Raw genomic sequence first — 20,683 nt, forward strand, 5'->3', positions numbered from 1 at the left:
TTACGTTGATATCTTGGGCCAAAAAGAAATGTAAAACAAAACTTTTATTTCAAAATTCTTATTTTAAAAGTTGCTAAAATAAGCTTAATTATTGTGGAAGTAATTCCAATAGCGAATTCAATGAAATAGAAATTTCCTACCCAAAATATGTATCAAGTTTTAGGTAAATAATTTCAACAAAATACACTTCAATTAGTTTTCGATTTACGTTTTTATTTTTAAACCAATGGTTTGTAGTAAGTAAACATTAGTCGTAATAAAAATAGAGAAATACATTAGCGATAAGTATAGTGCTGCGTATGGTTTTAGATTTCTTTGTGAATACTTGCAGTCGCAACCGTTCCAAGTTCGTGTATTTTCAAGTTATGAAGGTATATATTTTGGTTGTGGTGTTGTTGTGGGAGACGCGGGTTGAAGAGCAGGCGGTGCATTAACTTGGTTAACGAGAATGAATCGGATGGAGGGACGAAGGGACTAGCCCTTGAGGCTCGTCATGCCCGCACGCATCACCTCGTCGACGAGCAGCAGGTTGCTGGCGATGATCGAGCAGGAGTTGAGGATCTGCTTCTTCACAATGTAGTTGTCGTAGACGCCCAGATCCACGGGCTTCATGGGCTCGCCGGTGGCCAGGTCCAGGCCGACCAGTTCGGGGTTCAGGCGATCCTCCACCGTCAGCTTGACGATTGTGTCCTGGGCATCGTAGCCGCTGTTCACGGCCAGCGTCTTGGGGATGACCAGCAGGGCATCGGCGAAGGCCTGCACAGCCAGGCGGGACTTGCCCTTGATGGTGTCCTTGAAGGCCACCAGCTCGTTGTAGGCGCGCACCTCGAAGGCGCCAGCTCCGGGCACCAGGGCCTTATCGGCAATGGTGTTGTTGATGGCCCGCAGACCGTCCCTAATGGCATCCTTGATCTGGGTGATCGTGTGCTTGTTGGGACCCTTGATCAGGATCGTGACCGACAGCGGATTCTTGCAGTCCTCCACGAAGGTGTACTTGTTCTCGCCCAGCACATGCTCGTAGACCACGCCAGCGTAGCCCAAGTGCTCCTCCTGCAGATCGTCGAAGGAGTTCATGGCAGTGCCACCGCAGGCCAACGCCAGACGCTCCATGTTACGCCGTTTGGCGCGACGCAGGGCCAGAATGCCCTCCTTGGCCAGAGCGTCCAGGGAGATGGGATCGATGCCCTTCTGGTTGATCAGAACGAAGGTCTTGTCGGTGCCATCGCACACGGAGCGCTTCAGCTCGATCACCTTCTTCACACGCTGGTCGATGAACTCCCGCTCGGCGCGCACAAAGGCCTCACGCTCCTCGGCGGTCTTGTAGAAGAAGCCCGAGTTGACCTCGGCCTTCTCGTACTCCAACGAGACATTGGCCGTGAGAATGTAGGCGTTCTCCAGGCGCTTGGGCATGTCCGGATGGCGGGCACCGTGATCCATGACCAGGCCACGAACCAACTGAGTATCGGTGTCGGTCTTGTGCTGCATCTCCATCAGCTCCACCATGTGCAGGTCGACGGGCTTGGTCTTGTCGGCACTGGCAATGGTCAGTACGGCATCGACGCAGACATCGGTCAGCAGATCGGCCAGGGCGGGATGCACCTTGGTCTTCAAACTGGTGTTGGCCACCTCGACGAGGCTCTTCTTGTTGATCTCCACGGGCACCTTGACCTTGTCGAGCACCTCCAAGGCCTTGTCGCGGGCCTTCTCGAATCCCTCGGTCATGATGCGCGGATGCAGTCCCTCCGACAGATAGATGTCCGCCTGCTTCAGCAGCTCGCCAATCAGCATCACAGTGGTGGTGGTTCCATCGCCCGTGGAATCATCCTGGGCAGTGCTGGCCCTGGCAATCATGGAGGCAGTGGGGTGCTGGATCTGCATCTCGTGGAGCAGCACATTGCCGTCCTTGGTGATCTTGATGTCGCCGGCGCCGGAAACCAACCTGCGAAGTTTCTGGAATTAGTATGCGTATTTCACACAGCGCGTGAGAGTCACGCCTTTTTCTGTCTCACTTTCTGAATCGCACAGGGATGAATTTGCATTTTTAATGCATTTTCTCACTAAAACAAAGCCTGGCAAGAGCACTATGATTTAAGGCAAACGTTTAAAATGATTAAAAACACCTAATTTTATAGCTTTTTGGTTTCAAGTCGCAATCATTGACTCTCTCTCTCTCTCTTTCTTGCGATGACGCATGCCGCTAGTTTCGCTCTAACCTCAAACTTGCGGTTGCCGCAGCTGTGGCCAAAATGTATGTTTTGTGCCATATAAACTCAAGTTTTGACTAAAACTGCTGTCACAACTTAAAACAAAGGATATTAGAGGCAATGTCCGGTTACTTACATCTTCACTGTGCCCTTGGGGCCCAAATTGGTGCGCATCACATCCTGCAATCCCTTGGCGGCACTGATATTGATGGCCAGAGCCTGGGCGGCGCGGGCGAACTCGGCCTTGGGGTTCAGCAAGCTAATCGAAGCCATTGCGTCACGCAATTAAACAAAGATTTCCTTTAGTCAGTGAATTAAAGCAAGAAATCGGCACCAAACGAATCACGCTGTGAATCGAAGAAACCAATGGACAAGTGTGACCAGGCAAAAACAAGTAGAGACCTAAAAACATCAAAAGCTCTATCGATAGTATCGATAAAAGCTCCCCGGCCAATTGTTTTTGATGACATTCGTTACTATTCGGAATATTATAGCTTTGGAGGATTGTTGCGAAAAGCCATATAATATTGGCTTAATATGTTTTAATAAGTTAATATAATTTTTTATAAAATAAAAAACAATAAAATATATTGATATAGCAATCAAATAGCAATCAATAGCCAAAGATATGTAAGATATTAATAACAAAGTTATATTATTTGTTTTCCGTTCGAGGCTTATTTTTCGTTACTTAAAATTTGTTCAACATTTTGTTTTTATTAAATGATTTTCGAATTCATAATTATTACTGTCTAACTATTCAAAATAAATCTAATAAATCCAAATACATAGCACAATTTATCGATAGCTTAGCTAGAGACGATGCTGATTAGCAAACATAAAGCAACTGTGCGGCCAAACCCCATCTCTAGCACTAACACCAAAAAAACAGCAATTTTATTGGCAAAATCGGAGTAAAGTAAAATAAAGCAGGATATTCGAGTGCGCCAACGGCAGCGCAGCGTACTGAGAGCCCCAATTGAATCGCTAGCGCGCATCGGACAGGACGAGGACCCGCAGGCGGCGCGATGAGTGTCCTGGCGTATCCACGTACCAACGATGAGGAGATTTTCCGTCACTGCACCAAGGACTGCGGAGTGGTTACGGCCACGGAGGACTTCCAGTACTTCGCCCTGCGATGCATCTTCTGCAGCGAGAAGTTCCTATACTTCGACTCATTCATCGGCCACATGCAGACGGTGCACCTGGGCGACCAGTCCGTGGCGAATCCCGCCTCCGTTTCGCGTTCGGGCTTCAGTCTCGGCGAGCCGATGTCCCTGTCCAGTCGCAACGGCGACCTGCCCAACTTCCACGAGATCGAAGACTTAACGGACGCGGACACGGCGCTGCTGGAGCCCCAGATGGTCATCAAACAAGAGCTGCAGGAGCTGCCCTGCAGCGAAGATGATATGGCCGGTGACGAGGATGACGACGACCATCGGCTGCCCGATTCCGATGCCGGCGATGATGAGGACGAGACCATACTGCCCGAGAGCGATGTCCCGGTGGTCAGCTCCGCGCCACGGCCGCGCAAGAAGGTCACAAAGCAGCGCCAAATGGACATCTCCAGCGAGGCACTCATCGTCGGCGACGGCGACTCCTCGTTCGACGACTACGGCGATCCGGACAACAGCTACATGGACGACAATTCCGGAGAGTACATGGACTACAGCGGCTTCGACGGCGCCAACCACAGTGGCCTCGGTCCCGAATCGGACTTCCTCAGTTACGATGAGATGGTGGAGGAGTCCTTGCTGGGAGTGAGTTATATTTGTATATGTACATTTCGCTTTTATCCAATTGGGTAGTTTTAGTTGATTGGTTATATATTACATTAGCTATGAGTTTATTGAGTACCTTATTTTGTCCGTATGTTCATAAATACTGATAGTGCTGTATATTATTATTATATACTTCCATTGTATTATACTTTCATTGAAAGAATTTAAAGTATTTTAAAAACTATTTAAGCATACGATAGTTTTGCATATTTTATTACAGTGCTTTCACCCTTAATACTCTCCAATTTAGATATATACAACCAGTTTTATTTACAAATACATTTTATAGTTATTAATGTATGCTAGATTTATAAGGTTTATGACTAATAACAATTCTAAGATATATTCTTTTATTTTACATAGTTTAAACATTACGTAGGCATTCGATTCAGTTTTGCATATTCAATTACATGGCTTGCACCCTTAATACTCCCCAATTTACATGTGTACACCCAGTTTTGTAATGATTGTCTTGCTATTTTCCCACCCTTCAGCGCGACCGGGAGGTGACGATGCACATCAAGGACCGCAAGATGATCCAGTTCCTCATCCACTCGTATCAGCGCAACCCCTTTCTGTGGGACCACGGCAACGCACAGTTCCGGGATCGCGTGAAGCGCGCCCGCTTCCTCGACTGGATCGTGCTGGAGTTCAAGAGTCGCTTCAACATCTCGCTGGCCAAGGACGCCATCACCCGCAAGTGGGACAACCTGCGGACGGTCTACAAGCGGGAGTGCAATCGCATGGCCCTGGAGAAGACCAACATCAGCACGCTGTGGTACTTCAAGGAGCTGCACTTCCTCAACGAGGTCTACAGCTACAACGACAAGATGTCCGATGCCGTGGTCAAGGTTAGTGGTTCACTTTTATCGGATAGCTATATAGCATAAGGATTGGGATCCTTTAGCATTTCTTACTTCAAGAGTAGTTACCAATTTAGCAATTGTTTATTATTTGTCTTTGATATTTTTTAATATTTATCAGCCAGTGTTTACATTTATGGCATAAGAAGATATTTAAGATTTTATAAAATTCGGTTGACTTTTGTCCAAATACTTCAAATGCATTTTTTGGGTTGCCAAAGTCTTTTTTACATAAAGGTCTTGTTCGAAAATACTATTAAAAATGCAACGTTACTTCATTTTTATTTAAAAACAAGACTCGTCGTGTAATACATTGTGTTATTTTTTTATTGGAAATAGTTTTGTTTGTTCTGTATTAGGTTTCTAATTTTATACATATATTATGAAATCATTATATGATGTTTTTAATTTAAAAATTCGATATCCAGAAGGACTTTCTACTTGGTTTTAAGGTAAATTATAAATTAAAAAAACTGTGAGTACTCGGCAGAAAAGTCTGATTATTCACACAGTAATTTTATTTACCTCAACTGCTAATCATAAATTCCTCACCAGAATTGTTGAGTAGATGTAGATGATGGTTGGGGGTGGCAATGTCCGATGGATAATCAATAACTCTTGTTTTCCCCGGCAGGAAACCTCCTATCGCCGCCGCTTTTCGGCCATTTGGAATGACACGTCCACGTCCAAGCTGTTGAGCATGGTGAAGCGGTACCAGTGCTTCTACAACCGCTTCGATCCCGACTACCGCAGCAAGGAGCGGCGGGGCGAGGGACTCCACCAGATGGCCATTGAGCTGCAGCAGCTGATCGACGTGACCACCATCCAGATCTCGAAGCGCATCTCGCAGCTGCGGTTCGATTACTCCAAGCAGAAGATGGAACGCCTCAATAGCGAACGCCTGGGCAAGAAGTTCATTGCCAACTACATATACTACGACCAGATGCACTTTATGGACGACGACATACCGCCGTTCAAGTGCCCGCACTGTCCGGAGATTGTGCAAACACTCAGGGAACTGGACCTTCACATGCTCACCCACCAGCCCAGTTTGGGTGGCGGCTGCTACTGCAACATTTGCAGCATTCAGTTCCACAACGCCGAGGAGTTCGACAGCCACAAGCAATTGCATTTGCGCGGCGTGGCCGAGGTGAAGTTCAACTGCGAACTGTGCACGGCCAGCTTCCGGGAGAAGGCCAACTATGATGAGCACCTGCGGCGTCACAACGAGGAGCTGTTCCTGCCCTCGCTGGCGCTGAATCACAGCATCATGGAGAGCGGCGTTGCGGAGGAGGAGGAGGCCAGAGCCGAAAGCGAGGTGTCCAGGGGCAGTGGCAGTGGCCGGAAAAAAAGGGCAGGTCAAGCGTCCAAGTCACCCGAAGTCCTGGCCGACGATGAAGATCCAGTTAGCGGCGGAGGCAGTGACATTGCCAAGCCGTACGGATGCGAAGTATGCCGTCGCAGTTTCGCCACGCCGGGCCACCTGAATGCGCATCGAATTGTCCACCAGGATGAGCGGGAGCGGTGCTACAAATGCGACTATCCGCAGTGCAATAAATCGTTTGTGGCGCGCAACAGCCTGTTCGAGCACCTGAAGCAGCACTACAGCAACGAGGAGTTCAAATGCGACATCTGCGGCAAGACCTTCAAGTCGACAAAGAATCTGCAGAACCACAAGCAGATCCACGACAAGGTCAAGCGCTACGTCTGCCAGATTTGCGGCTCGGCGTTCGCCCAGGCTGCCGGTCTCTATCTGCACAAGCGTCGCCACAATCGACCCAACGGAGCCGTCGGCGCCGTCGGACGTTCGGGCCGTAGCAGTCTGTGAGATAGGGAGTGGGAGAGGGACAAGGACAAGGATAAGGATAAGGATAAGGATAAGGATTGGTACAAGGCCAAAACCCGCGGTCGGGGGCGGGGTCGTGGCCGCGGGCGTGGTCGCTATGTCAAATAGGGTTTAATGTAACTGAAACTGCAATTGCAACTGTAACTGTAACGTCTTTAAATTGCCATTGCAATCCAGGCAGCTTAGTTAGCTCGTTTAATATTAGTTTAAGACTCACTCGATGTTCAGCCCTATTCGCCGTTCGATTCGGTTGGAGTTTGAAGGTACTATAGTCACAGAACTAAAACTAAAGGGTTTTCAGTGAGCAAACCCAAGCACTTTACTAACAAATATTTTCAAAGCATAGAAAAGAGAAGAGAAGGTGAAAACCTCTAGTGTTTCCTTACAAAATTTTTAATGCGAACCTGTTATTGTGTCTGAATCGAAATCGCGAGCAGGGTATCTCTTGTATTATTTTGTCTAATATGTTTCAAATTAACATAATTTAACCTTAATTTAGTTGTATTTTATAGGCACCGACATACCTGTAGTCGTACTTAAAAGCGAAAAGTATTTAACAACGCCCATGAATGCAACTTTAGGCTTAAGCAAACTGGCCAACATTTCCTTCCACTTTCCACTTTGATTCTTGAGTAAGTTCAAATGTAGACAGAGAAAGAGATAGGAAAGTCCAGAGGAAAGAAAGAGAGAGAGAGCGGTTGATCTGATCGGTACTTATAACAATTAACAAATACTTAACAATTCTGTGCCAACTTTGAGTTCTTCTCCTCAAAACCACAACACAAAGAACGTAGTTAACCATGTAAGAATTGCAAACATTCCTCCCCGTCCCCGTAAATCGATGTGAGCAAGCCGAAGCATTCCAGAACTAAGTATTTCATAAAGTATTCTATATACTAACTATATATATTTATATGCAAAAACTACAAGTGCAAAAGTGCAGACAACCATTTGCCATTACACTGACACTGACACTGACGAACAGAATATAGAAATCCAAGCAACTCGAGCCGATAATTAACAGCAATAACTAAGTTACTAAGCATCTAACAAACAATTAAATGTAAGCCACTAAAAGAGAATCGAACATACACACACACACACACACACACAAATGTAATGTGCAGTGCGCGACGGAGCTGTAGGGCAATTGCCACTGCCCCATGGCACCCCGAAACGCACTGTCCTCGAACGACTGAATCTGTAATACACTTCGAGGCGAGTTAGATTCTCGAAAATCGCGCCGCTTCGTCCTGTAATCGTAACTAAAAACGTATTCGTAATCCCATCTGTAAATATATAACTCGAGCGGGCCGTCTAACTATTAACAGCAGACATTAGCCATCGCCATGGCAATATAGCATACGGAAACGAGAGCCCAATGTTTTGGGTGAAGCTTCATTTAGGCCTAAGTTCATTTAGCACAATTTCGCAGACTTCGATCTGCTGCTCACTCGTGCGAAATTAACAGAAATTAACGAAGAGACCGCTTATCAAGGCTTCACGCCGATAGCAGATTGAATTGGATTTCTATGCAGTGAGTTGAGCATTCAAACAAATTGTGAAATAGTTAACAGCAACGAGGAGACAAAAAAAAAAAAAAAAACACAAAAGCCAGAGGAGATTAATAATCAGATGAATCGTAACAAAAGTGCGCTTCCAGGAGAATCAGACGGAAACAAACACAACCTACAAAAAAAGCAAAGAGAAACTCATCCGATAAAAACGAAAGATTAATACAAAGTAGCAGCATAATGAGTATTTTTAGCCATAAGCAACGTCTTCGTAACATGTAAATTAACTGAGAGAAAAAACAAACAAATCACAATTTTATTTATCCTAGTAATATCAAATGAGATTTTAGTACGATACAATATACACACACACATATTCGAAGTATTCTCGAATAAATAGGTTTAAATAATATAAAAACTAAAAAAAAAACAAACAAACCCACTGAGTTTTATTTACCTAACTAATATCTATTTATCCGCTGCTTTTCGCTCGAAAACGCTGCTTTTGAAGACTTCTAGAAGTGTTACCACTTGAATTTGCCTCCAAAGATAACCGATGACGTCTTATCATTATCTTTACCGTTTTTGTCGCACGTCTGGAAGCTATATGCGAGTTAGGCTAGACGCTTGGGATGGACGTTATACTATGAATCGCCGCGTTTGTTTGTTTATACCATTTAAATAATATATTTTTAATTGTGTTGACGTCACAAAATGCGCCATGTCATGCTTAGTTAGGAATTCCGATTTAATTGGAATTTTGTAAAAATATATTAAACAAGTTTAAAACAAAGTCTATGTGAAGGGGTTTATAGAAATATTTTAAAGTTCTGAACCATTTTACTACTGACCTTTAATTTTACAATTTTTTTTATCTAGAAAAAAATTTTAAATATAAAATAATTTGTTTAAATGTGTTGAAAATTCTAAATGATAAGCGATTTAAATCCTTATCACATTTTCACAGATTTTATGTATTGCATAATACTATTTAAGCGGTTTTAAATACTTAAAAAAATTCTGGATTATCTTATTTCCAAACAGCTTAGTTATATTTTTAATAATTTAAATTTTTTCTAGCTTTCAAAGAAATTAAAAATTCCTCACTAAGATTTACAAGAATTAAAATTACAATTTCAGTGTGATACAGGCACTTGGAATATATAGGTATATTCACCCTTCCCCATCGAAGTTCTAGGCACGTGCCGTCACCTCCTAGAATCCGTTGTTGTTAACCCATTCGATGGCATATTTTTCTGGGTTATTATCATCACAACACTGGTTGGCTTTGGGCTTTAAAGACATACATACATAGAAGCGATCACTTGACAGGGGCGTGTTTTTTAAAATATGTATTATAGTCTGCGGTTCATTTCACCATTGCGTTGTGGAAAGCCGGCAGCGTGCCAATTTATATTTTCGTTGCGATAATTAGCACCCCGCCTGTGTTTTGATCGATCCGATCAATTAGCAACCCGCGAACAAGCCCCTCGACTTCTACTGGATTCTAGGGCTCTCCAGATACGTCGAATTTTGGCTGGATGGGATTTCTAATTTCGGGTAAACACATTAATCAGCGTATAGTATATATAGCATGCGTATGGGTACACAGTAAGAAAATCAGACCAATATCGAATCGAAAGACATAGGTCAAATGTTTAAACAAGAAGAATACAATATTTGTTTAGATAAGATAAGATAATAGTTACAAAATTAGTACAATGTTTTGAAGTCTGAATATTTCGATTCAAATTGAATGACACATTAAATATCAATGCTAATGTTTTCTTTCTGTGTACACCGATAAGATAGTCCAGAGGAAAAGAGATTTGTGTTTTTAGCTTTCGAACTGGGCGTTCTTTTAATCACTTTTTAGCCATTACTCACGGCCCGAAACAATCAACAATTACAGTACAAGTAGTATATACAGCCGGCTGAGGTCGGACAGAATGAGGGATTCCGGAATTTCGGAATTTCGGAATTCCGGTTTGTAATCGGGTTGTGGTTTTGGGTAATGGGGCAATGTTGTGCCCCCCGTGCCGAGTGTGTCCAACTCGGACACGATTCGCAGGTTGACGGACGGCACCAGGTTCTCCTGTTCTGATGCCCCTTGACTAGAGTGCCTAAATCAGCTCGCCGTGCTCGTTCACCTTGATGACGCGGACGCGGGCATGTCGCTCCGCCAGCACCTGGTCGATATTCTTGCTGGTACTGATGCCGGAGCTGATGCTGCTGTCGCCGTCGCTGCCCGTGAAGAGTCCCAGGTTGTCCTTGATGAGGTGGTCGACGGCACAGCCGTCGCACTGCAGGATGACCACGCCGCTGTAGTAGGCCTCCTCGCTGATGGTCTTCGTGTTGCGGGTGTTGCACAGCTTGCAGCGGTACACCAGCTCCATGCGGCGTTGCATGCGGCCGAAACGCTTCAGCGTCGTCGGCGACAGGGAGCCGTTCGACTGCCCGCTTCCGGAGGCAGTGCGTCCCAGGTCAAAAGGCTTGACCGCGAACTGGCACGCATCGAGGATGGAGCGCGGTATGGAGAGTGGGGCGGGACGGGGCGCCTTCAGCTGCTGGTCGGCATCGGTGGACAGCGGCACGGCGTCCACAGCCTGCTGCTGCTGCTGGGTGGCGTTGAGGATCGCGTTCTGTCCATTCTGGCGCAAATAGTTGAGAGTTCGCGATGTGAAGATGTTGCGCAATGCGTTCATGTTACTCCGCTTTCAGTCTGTTGCACAGCGGCGTTGCTTCCTTCCTTCTTTTCTCTTCGCACCCGATGCAGTGCGTCCTTAACTTGGCGCTGCACGTGCTGGATGTTTGGCTAGTTACTGGGTTTTGTTATCCCCAATTGGGGTACAAATGTCTCGAATGGGAGCAAGGAGAACAGCTGTTCTCTATCGTTATCGGAACAGTGCTGACGGTCGGCTGGAAAAACTAGCTATTTACTGCTTACACACAGTGCTGGCAATTCAACTGTTTTGTAGTCAGTCAATTACAAAAAATGTTTATTTCTCGGATCTTACAACTGTGAATTCAGGAACTATGGTTTTCATATTCCAAATGATAAACAATTACTCTTATTTGGAAAATAAAAAAAACTAACCCAACTATAAAAAAAACAAAATTAAAGAAAAAAGACTACAAAAAGTGTCGTTCAAAGAATTCATAGAATAATTTGAAAATAGCTAACAGCTCGATAACATACTCATCACGGCTGGAGCCTATCGTTTCCGATAATCACAACAACGAACAATCGAAACGCACCGTGCCGGCTATTATATAGCCACCATAAACGATACGTTACCAAACCGATTTTACAGAAATGGCCATCTAGTTGCTCCTGGAGAATAAGTCAAAAGAAACGCCATGAACTTAGCTCGCCTGGGATTCGAGCAGTTGATGCTGCGTGGCCTCCGAATGCCGCGCCAGCAGCTCCAGACGCAATGGATGATGAACCGGCGGCGATGGCTGGCCAGTGAGGCCACCTCGACGTCTACGGCGACAAATCCCGCCTCTCCCGCTGCTCCAGCACCGAAGAAACAATCGCATAGCCCGGTGAAACCTCTGCCGCTAGTCGAGGAACGTCTGGAGTCCGTGCTGTCGCCCATTCGCACCAGGATCCTGCGCAAGAAGCGTCTGGCCATCGATGAGCTGTCCGCCCTGGGCTTCCTCAACACCCGCGGCTACACAACCGCCGAGGAGTACAACCTGGAGGATCTGCAAATAGCGCTCCGCCAACAGAATCTGTACGAGACGAAGCGTTTCTTCTCCACGGACAACCTGGATGTGGAACAGAATGTGCTCTTTGTGGCCGCAAAGTATCCGACCAGCCAGCAACCGCGCGAGATATTCTTTTTCCGTGAGGGTTCGGTGGTCTTTTGGAACTGCAGCGACATCGAGACGAACAATGTGCTGAGCTTCCTGCGCTCCTTCGAAAGGGAATCGTATGTGAGTGCCCTGGTGCATGGGGAGAGCGAGGTGATGCCGTACACCTATATTCCATCGACGGCGGTGGATGTGGAGGGCGATCTGGTCGCGGAGAGCAGCGATTTCAATGTCACGTCGCGGGCATTCTTCCAGAATGGCAAGTTCTTTGTCACCGCCGATACGGATAGCTTCCTCTACAAGTACACCTTCTCCAATGCGATGGCGCAGTCCATAAAGCTGGGCATTTGGGAGGCCACGCTGGATCGCTACATAGACTCCATAGAGCATCTCACCGAAGATTTGAAGCGCGGCCGCCGACTGAGAATTTCACGGGCGGCCATGCTGCGAAAAACCGGCGAACTCTTTGCCCTGCGCCATGTGATCAACCTGTCGTCGGATCTGCTGGATGCTCCCGATTTCTACTGGGATCGCGAGGAACTGGAGGCCCTGTACCTGCAGGTGTGCTCCTACTTCAGCATCTCGCGGCGCACCAAGGTGATGAACGAGAAGATCAACCATTGCGTGGAGCTGGCCGAACTGGTGTCGCACAACCTCAACGATGCCCATCACATCCGGCTGGAGTGGATGATCATAATCCTGATCATGGTGGAGGTGGGCTTCGAGATTCTGCATTTTGTCAGCGATCACAATGATCCGCATAAGCTGGAGATGCTGCCGCTGGCGGCTCCTGTCGCCTCAATTCCTAAATAGAACGTAGACTTAGTCGAGAGTTTTTGTAATGTATTCGTATTTTGGCCAAAATATAGCATTGTTAGCGTTTGAGTCCAGAAAAAATGTCACAAACGATTTAAACCACTTGTGTTTTATGTGTATGTCTCAATCTTAAGAACACTATCTTAATTATCTCAGAGAAGAGAATCATTTATTTTGAACATGTTAATTTTTTTTTAACAATTTTTTGAAAAAATAACTTCTACAATAGTTTTCTTTTTGAATCTTAAAATATTAATAATGCCTGCGTATATGCTGATAAGCAACGAATCTATGTCAACGGTTCTCTGATCTATTCTATGACAGCTATTCTCATTCGACTTTTTTAAAAATTATATTCGTAATTCGGAAATCGTATTAAACGAACTAGAAGTAAGGTCAGAAAAAAAATTGTTTTCGCTGTTTTTCATTGGAGTTATGTTTTTACGATTTCAAAAAGACATTTTTAGTTTTATTACCGACTTTATCATAAGTCTGCCTTAGGAACGATAGAAAAATGTATAGGAAAATCGGCATGTCAAAATTCTCTTCCTTTTTTGTTTAAACGTGTATATTAAAATAGAAAATTTCTTTAACTAACTTTCAAACTTTGGTATACGAACCTTATTAAACGAGCAGATAACCAGTAACGGATTCCCACGTTTTAAATTTAAACTGACATTGTGCACAGTTTTGTACTAGTTCCGCTTTTCAACAACACGTTTTCGGAACCAGTTCCGTCGCACCCAGGCCAGCTCTAATTTCGATGCCTATCGATATCTCTGGCAAATGTGAAGTTTATTCATTATTGTGAACAGTTTTGACATCCCACAACAATTTCTCAATTCTTAGCACTGCCCGCCGATGACCCGCCCAATCGTTGGTATTTCGCTACATCGCGCACTCTGGCCACACTAGCCCTACACTGTTGCATTTGCATTTGCCCCCAGAGAACAGAAAAGCGAAGCGAAAATAAAGCTGGGCGAAAATAAAGCCAACCAAATGGTAGGCTAAACAACCGTATCGAGTGAACCTACCTGAGCACCAGTGTCCCATCGAGTCCCAGAGAACGAGGAGGAGCAGCTGGAGCACCAGGTGACCACCACCAGCGGTAAGAGAAGTGCAGCGCAGTGCAGTGCAGTGCAGTGCAGCGGACATGAACGAAGAAATCGTGCGGGAGCGCAGCGGCGGCGAGGAGTCCTCCGTCGTCTCGCCCAAAACTGCATCATCGGCAGCAGCAGCAGCAGCAGCAGCGGCGGCGGCGGCGGCATCGATGACGTTGGCCTCGGCGGCCTTGGAATCGCACACGACCGCCAGCGTCAGTAGCACACCCCCGGCAGCGCCAGCCCCACCACCAGTGGAGCAGGAGCAGGGGTAGGAGCAGGTGGAGGAGGAGCAGGTGGAGGAGGAGGAGGAGGAGGAGGTGGAGCAAGTGGTGGTGGTGGAGCGGAAAGAGCAGGAGCAGCGGGAGTAGCAGTTGCATCTGCGTCCGGCGGGCTGTTGCAGGACAAGCTGCCACTGCCACTGCCACTGCCACTGCAGCTCCAGCTGAATGCCACCGATATGCGCGAGCTGCGCGAAATCAAGCAGTTGCTGTGGGGCGACAATGTGCGCGAAGATGTATTCAAGCGTTGGTCTCAAGGTAACTACCCAATCAACACCATCCCCCCCCACCCACCACACCCCGCACAAAGTGCACCACCCCCACCCACTGTGGGACCAAAAGCGCGCCCTTTTTTTTTGTGTGCCCAGCAATGGACGAATGTGGCGGGTATGTCCAATGTCAAACTCAACCCAGGTCATATTGTTCTGCTGTTGACATTAACATTTTCCGTTTAAAATTAAAGTCAAGATTATAGTTATCCTAAATGGCTAAGTCAGTGAAAATTAGCTGTCATCGTAGCCATTTTTAAAAAACTTCTGTCAAATATAAAGGGTCAAACTTTTTTTGCTTTTATAAGTTTTAAATTAATTTTATAATTTTCTATTCTGACCATGACTTTGCAGTTAAAGTTAAGGAAACACTATCTTGCTATATTTGCTGTCATAATAGCCATTCTTAGACATTTCTCTTAAATATTTTGACTGAATCAACTTAGCATAAGACCGACACTAAGGGTATGGCTTAGTCGAGCAAGTAAAAGCGGACATTATCGTATACATAACTAACAAACAACAACAAATTCACGTAAATGCCTTATCACTCAATACCAAAACTTATCCCAGGTCATGCTCAATTTGTTTTCTGCTTTATAATAAGACTTCAAAATAGAATTGTTTTCCCTCCATTTTTTTAAGTTTATAATGGCTTAAGCTTAATTATGTAAAAGTACAAAATGTTAATATTTTATTCAGATTTATTATTTTTTCGATAAAAGCCCCAACAAAGTTCTTGCTAAGCTATAAATATTAAAATATTTGTGCAAAATGCAATCAAAACTTGTTCTGAGGTTGAGGTTTTAATATAATATTTTAGTATAAATTAAAGTTGTAAGGAACGATCAGGGTATTCACATTAAAACTTATCGCGCGACTAAGAGTTTATAAATAAATTCTGAAAATATTTATCAAATTTAGTTAAAAGCTTTTATTTTTGCCTCCTATTTTAGATTTTGATTCAATTCAATTTAATTTTGTTAGTGTTATTAAATTGTAATCTTTAAAATGGTTAACAAACTATTCATTTTACCATTTTACCCATTGCTGTAGCCATTATTTACCCTCCTAAAACATTATTTTCTGCTTGGATTGACCCCAAATGTAACCCCATCCAGGATTCGAGTTTAGTAAAGTGGAACCGTCGGCATTGGTGCAGAAGCAGGGCGGTCCTTGTGCTGTGATAGCGCCGGTGCAGGCGTACTTGCTTAAGATAATTATCATGGACATGCCAGGCGTAAAGCTGTCGGAGGTGGGTGTACCTAATCTACAACTAGCGCTCCATGGAAACCCTATTCATTCTACCTCATTCCAATCAAATCTAGATTCCCTACGACAAATGCCAGAACCTGTTGATCCAGGCATTGTGCAACATCCTGAAGAATTGCAGGGCGCCGCGCTACCGCATCGTCCATCTTATGCGCCGTCGTGGAAATGCCACAGAGGCTGGTTCAACCAAAGAGCGCTCGCCAGGCGTCGAGGGAGGATCTGCTCCGGCTGGCCCAGCCGGATCGTCGGAGTCGGCTGCCGGAGCTCCGGTGGAACTGGCGGCCGAGGCCACGCCCGCCTCGGTCAACGAGATGTCCCTGGAGCAGCTCGACAATGATCCGCATCGCGAGCTGTCGCCGGATGAGTTCCACGAGCGCCTGCACACGCTCCACTTCGAGGACATCGCCGCCGTGGCCCGCTACTATATGGAGAACTATGGTCAGTTGGCGCACACATACGGTGTGCTGCTGTTCATGTACTCGGTGTTCCTCACCAAGGGATCGGAGCTGGTGGCCGCCGACATATCGGACACGTCGGAGCCGCTGATACACAGCACCTACGGCTATGGCGCCCAGTCGCTGATTAACCTGATGCTAACTGGCCGTGCGGTGGCCCATGTCTGGGACAATGAGCAGGATGTCGGCGGACTGAAGCTGCGCGGCATCTGCGAGCAGAGCGACATCGGGTTTATAACACTGATGGAGCAGATGCGTTACTGCACCGTTGGCTCCTTCTTCAAGAACCCACGCTATCCCGTCTGGGTGATGGGCTCCGATACGCATTTAACCGGTTAGTCATTCCAGCACTGCCTTTGTTTGCTCTCTCCATCAATTCATCTAACGCTGTTATCTTCCCTTAGTTCTGTTCAGCAACGAAAAGAGGCTTGTCTCGCCGGAGACGCCCTCGGAGATCGGTCGTCGCATCTTCAAATCCTACGACCCGGAGGGCAACAATTTCATATCGACCACCATGCTGCGCGAAGTCCTCGCCGCCTTGAACCTGGTCAGCGAGCCGGCCTAGTAAGCTTAACCCCTAACCCCTGTTGTTCGTGAAAGCCTTAATTTTACCGATACCCTCTTGCAGCGTGGGCCTCATGCAGAAGCGTCTGGACCCGGAGAACTTGGGCATCATACTGCTGAACGCCTTCATGGACGAGTTCTTCCCACTGGAGCGCCGCTCCACGCCGGATACCTTTGAGTTGATGCACTACAACGGCATACCGGGCTCCAATGAGAACAACAGGGTGAGCAACCAAAACTCTTGTCATACCAATGCATCCCAATCAACATTGTTCAATGAATTTATTTTGAAACGGATTAAGGAAACTCTTAAACAAATTTAAAGCCGGTATTTAAATGAGGAAAAAAAAAGGTTTATGGAATAACTATTTAATTAAACTGATAAAAATGTTGAAGGTACAAAAAATATTTCGCCTGAAATTAATCATTTTTAAAGTTTTTTTTATAAAAATAACTAAGTGTTTTAGCTCGCTAAGCCACTTAGAGATTATTAATAATTATATATAAAAATTAATTTAAAAGCGGAAAGCAGAAAATCTGTTTAAAGTCTTAAAATAATGGTTTTATTATTATCTAAAGGCAGTGTTTTAAGTAGTTTGCACTGTTGACAAATTTAAAAAAAATATCTATATTATTAACGACAATAAAAATGAATAAATGTTGAAGGAAAAATAAAACAATTTTCCGGTGATTTCTTAATCATTTATTAGGTTATTGTTTTTTCAAAGTTTTGTAATAAAAATAATGTTGTGTGTTAAAGTTCACCTAAATTGCCTTAAATGTGATAAAAAAACAAGAAAGAAAGCAAACTTCGGCAAGCCGAAGTTCATATACCCTTGCAGCTATCGCAAGAATTAAATATTTTTGAAAACATTAAAATTATGATTTACTTGCGTATATGTTTAAAAACATTGAAGCTATGACGATTTGCAGCTTAATTATTTGATTGTTCTTTTATATATTTTTATTATTTGTATGGGAGCTATATGATATAGTCGTCCGATTTTGATGAAATTTAAACCATAATTCTGAAATATTTAACCATTGCTGTATGTCGAAGAACTAAAAAAAAAATTAAAAAACAGCAAAGTTATAATTTTTTTCAATTATTTTTCCGATTGTTCCTATGGGAGCTATATGCTATAGTCGTCCGATTTTTATGAAATTTTAACCATAATTCTGAAATATTTAACCATTGCTTTATGTCGAAGAACAAAACAAAAAATTAAAAAACAGCAAAGTTATAATTTTTTTCAATTATTTTTCCGATTGTTCCAATGGGAGCTATATGCTATAGTCGTCCGATTTTGATGAAATTTTAACCATAATTCTGAAATATTTAACCATTGCTTTATGTCGAAGAACAAAACAAAAAATTAAAAAACAGCAAAGTTATAATTTTTTTTCAATTATTTTTCCGATTGTTCCTATGGGAGCTATATGCTATAGTCGTCCGATCCGGCTCGTTCCGACTTATATACTACCTGCAATAGAAAGACAACTTTTGGGAAAGTTTCATGCAGATAGCTTTAAAACTGAGAGACTAGTTTGCATATAAACGGACGGACAGACGGACAGACTGACAGACGGACAGACGGACGGACAGACGGACATGGCTAGATCGACTCTACTAGTGATGCTGATCAAGAATATATATACTTTATAGGGTCGGAAACGTCTCCTTCACTGCGTTGCAAACTTCTGACTGAAATTATAATACCCTCTGCAAGGGTATAAAAACAATGAGGTTTTGCTAAAAAAATATTGGTAAGAATAAAACAATTTTCCGGCTGATCTCTCAATCATTTAATACATTTTTTTGTATAGGAATAAGTGTTCCGAATTGTGAAACCTTTTAGCTATTATTTATTTATTCTTTTTTTTTACCTTAAATCAACAAACATTTATTTAAAAAGTTCAAACCTTTTGAATAACAGTTTTATATATTTATTGTATTCCGTTGTAGGTGCGCTACTATTGCGGCTCGGCCATTCTGCTGGAGGGCGACCTGAAGTCGATCTGCACCTCGAACCCGATGGTCACTTGCCTGCAGACCAAGTGGCCGAACATCGAGATCAACTGGCACGATGTCCACATGCCCTCCTTGAATTGACGCCGTCAAGGGGGCCAGAACAAACAGCAGCAGGAGCAGCAGCAGCAGAAGCAGCAGGGGAATGCGCGTAAGAAACACAGAACACCAAAAGGACGAGGGGACAACACAGAATCTACTGGGCCGTCGAAGAAAACACAGCTGTAGTCGCAAGAAATGCGACAAGATGGGATTGCACATTTCTATTTCAAACACCCTTCAATTGTTGGTTTTTTTTTTGTATTTTTTTGAGAACAAGCTGGAGTGGAACGCACCAAACAAACAATTAAAACAGAAAACATAGCAGCTAAACACTAACAAATGCGCTTTCAAAGAGAAGCTGCAGCCATGTTGAAGAATCCGCAGAAGCATAGAAGATTTACGCCAAGCGTTGACTCACAAAACACTCAAACACATAAAACACTCCATATATGCATTGCTGTATGCAACATGGACAAAAAACAACAAAAAAAAAAAAAACAACAAAAAATACAAAAGAATCAAAGAAAAAGAAGGGAAAACGAGAACCTACATGTAATATGAACTAAATCTTAATTTCGAACATTGTACGTTTAAATTTGCATTGCAAAAACGAAACTCAACTAAAAATACAGGCAACACAAAATATACCTTTACAAATAAACTAAAACTAAAAGAACAAATCGTAATTGAAAATTAGACAAAGCAAAGCGAGGCGGTGTATGAAGCGAAATTATAAAACAAAATTTGTTTTTCTTGGCCTTTTAACAAATAACTTGTAGTGCTAAACAATTTAATATAATTAAATAAACACAGCAGATGCATATAATAAACATGGCGAGAACAGGGCAAATTAGTAACATCAAAGCGAAAGAGACAGGAAAAGAGAGAGAGATAAAGAGAGAGAGAGAGAGAGAGCAAAGCAAAGATTACTTCAACGTGAAAAAAAACCAAGTATAAATTTACAAAATAATAACTCAAATTAAAATAAACAAAACAGAAAAAAAAAAAACAAAAACAAATACAAATACACAAAATCCAATTAAAATGTTGTGCATTTTTTTATATTGCGGAGTAAAGTGTCACTTTTACGACCTTCTTTTCTCAGCTGAGTTTTTGCTATTTCCCCACTGCACTTTTTCCAAAAGTGTCAAACATTTCAATGGTCATAAACAATATCTATGTGTGTTTAAATAAGCGTCCAGAAATGGCTTTAATAACCACCTTATATTTAACACCCCTATCTTAAACGATTTCTGGGTAATACAAGCTACATCCCCTTCCTTTATTGTAGATATTATAAAAGATCGGTTGATTTAATCATATATGGCTATGATAAGAACGAACATTTGGACCCAAAACTTGTTTTTTGTTTTTTTTTTTGGAAGAACTTTTCCATTACATGTGATAACCCAAACACCAAACCTAACTTGATTCAGCTTAAGATCGTTGCACATAAGTATTAATACTGAAAATTGGGTAGGCTAAATCACGTCCAAATCCAAATTATACATGAGATCCTAGGACTTCTTAAGTTGTCGTAAAATGTTTACAAATTATTCCATGTTGCCTGAGTTGCTTATTATAGGATAACTAAACATAAACAATAGCCATTCTGAATGTATTTATTGAAATAAAATTTAATTTAACATTATTTTCGGCACTAGGTTTCTTATAAAACTGTTCTAACAACGATATAATAAATCTACTATTGAAAATATAACAAATGCTTTATTATCCTATCCTTTTTTTCGCTTCGCTTCGCTTCCATTCATCATGATCTCATATCGTCTCGGCAGCGCCCCCGCTCAGAACTCTCTAGTTTAATTGG

The 20,683-nt window shown here is 43.5% G+C and overlaps 5 protein-coding genes across 5 annotated transcripts; 3 read left to right on the forward strand and 2 right to left on the reverse strand.

Annotated features, from left to right (window-relative positions):
- Positions 1-192: 192 nt before the first annotated feature.
- LOC108134921 (T-complex protein 1 subunit zeta) lies at positions 193-2,595 on the reverse strand. The gene is made up of 2 exons (XM_017255436.2): positions 2,341-2,595; positions 193-1,939 (listed from the first exon to the last, which is right to left on the reverse strand). The coding sequence occupies exons 1-2, from the start codon at positions 2,475-2,477 to the stop codon at positions 475-477; spliced, it is 1,602 nt and encodes a 533-aa protein (XP_017110925.1). The 5' UTR covers positions 2,478-2,595; the 3' UTR covers positions 193-474.
- Positions 2,596-3,052: 457 nt separating this feature from the next.
- LOC108134896 (putative zinc finger protein 840) lies at positions 3,053-8,646 on the forward strand. Its single transcript, XM_017255398.2, has 3 exons — positions 3,053-3,964; positions 4,480-4,836; positions 5,483-8,646. Exons 1-3 carry the CDS (start codon positions 3,233-3,235, stop codon positions 6,674-6,676), a joined length of 2,283 nt encoding a protein of 760 aa, XP_017110887.1. The 5' UTR covers positions 3,053-3,232; the 3' UTR covers positions 6,677-8,646.
- A 1,396-nt stretch (positions 8,647-10,042) lies between these two features.
- Positions 10,043-11,109, reverse strand: LOC108134919 (DNL-type zinc finger protein). The gene has a single exon (XM_017255433.2). The coding sequence runs from the start codon at positions 10,911-10,913 to the stop codon at positions 10,332-10,334; it is 582 nt and encodes a 193-aa protein (XP_017110922.1). The 5' UTR covers positions 10,914-11,109; the 3' UTR covers positions 10,043-10,331.
- Positions 11,110-11,428: 319 nt separating this feature from the next.
- On the forward strand, positions 11,429-12,942 carry LOC108134918 (required for meiotic nuclear division protein 1 homolog). The gene has a single exon (XM_017255432.2). It carries the CDS (start codon positions 11,569-11,571, stop codon positions 12,838-12,840), a length of 1,272 nt encoding a protein of 423 aa, XP_017110921.1. The 5' UTR covers positions 11,429-11,568; the 3' UTR covers positions 12,841-12,942.
- Positions 12,943-13,672: 730 nt separating this feature from the next.
- On the forward strand, positions 13,673-20,572 carry LOC108134898 (ubiquitin carboxyl-terminal hydrolase MINDY-3 homolog). The gene is given in 7 exon segments (XM_017255401.2): positions 13,673-14,161; positions 14,164-14,482; positions 15,615-15,748; positions 15,822-16,554; positions 16,625-16,784; positions 16,849-17,008; positions 18,751-20,572. Coding segments are annotated over 7 exon segments (1,818 nt in total). The 5' UTR covers positions 13,673-13,996; the 3' UTR covers positions 18,898-20,572.
- The last annotated feature ends 111 nt before the right edge of the window (positions 20,573-20,683 follow it).

Source organism: Drosophila elegans, unplaced genomic scaffold (genome assembly GCF_018152505.1).
Source record: "Drosophila elegans isolate 14027-0461.03 unplaced genomic scaffold, ASM1815250v1 contig_149, whole genome shotgun sequence".
NCBI lineage: Eukaryota > Metazoa > Arthropoda > Insecta > Diptera > Drosophilidae > Drosophila > Drosophila elegans.

Coding starts and splice junctions, on each gene's coding strand:
- LOC108134921 (XM_017255436.2), bottom strand. CDS start 2,477: ATGGCTTCGATTAGCTTGCTGAACCCCAAGGCCGAGTTCGCCCGCGCC. Junction 1,940..2,340: donor CCCAAGGGCACAGTGAAGAT/GTAAGTAACCGG, acceptor GAAACTTCGCAG/GTTGGTTTCCGGCGCCGGCG.
- LOC108134896 (XM_017255398.2), top strand. CDS start 3,233: ATGAGTGTCCTGGCGTATCCACGTACCAACGATGAGGAGATTTTCCGT. Junction 3,965..4,479: donor TGGAGGAGTCCTTGCTGGGA/GTGAGTTATATT, acceptor CCCACCCTTCAG/CGCGACCGGGAGGTGACGAT. Junction 4,837..5,482: donor TGTCCGATGCCGTGGTCAAG/GTTAGTGGTTCA, acceptor TTTCCCCGGCAG/GAAACCTCCTATCGCCGCCG.
- LOC108134919 (XM_017255433.2), bottom strand. CDS start 10,913: ATGAACGCATTGCGCAACATCTTCACATCGCGAACTCTCAACTATTTG.
- LOC108134918 (XM_017255432.2), top strand. CDS start 11,569: ATGAACTTAGCTCGCCTGGGATTCGAGCAGTTGATGCTGCGTGGCCTC.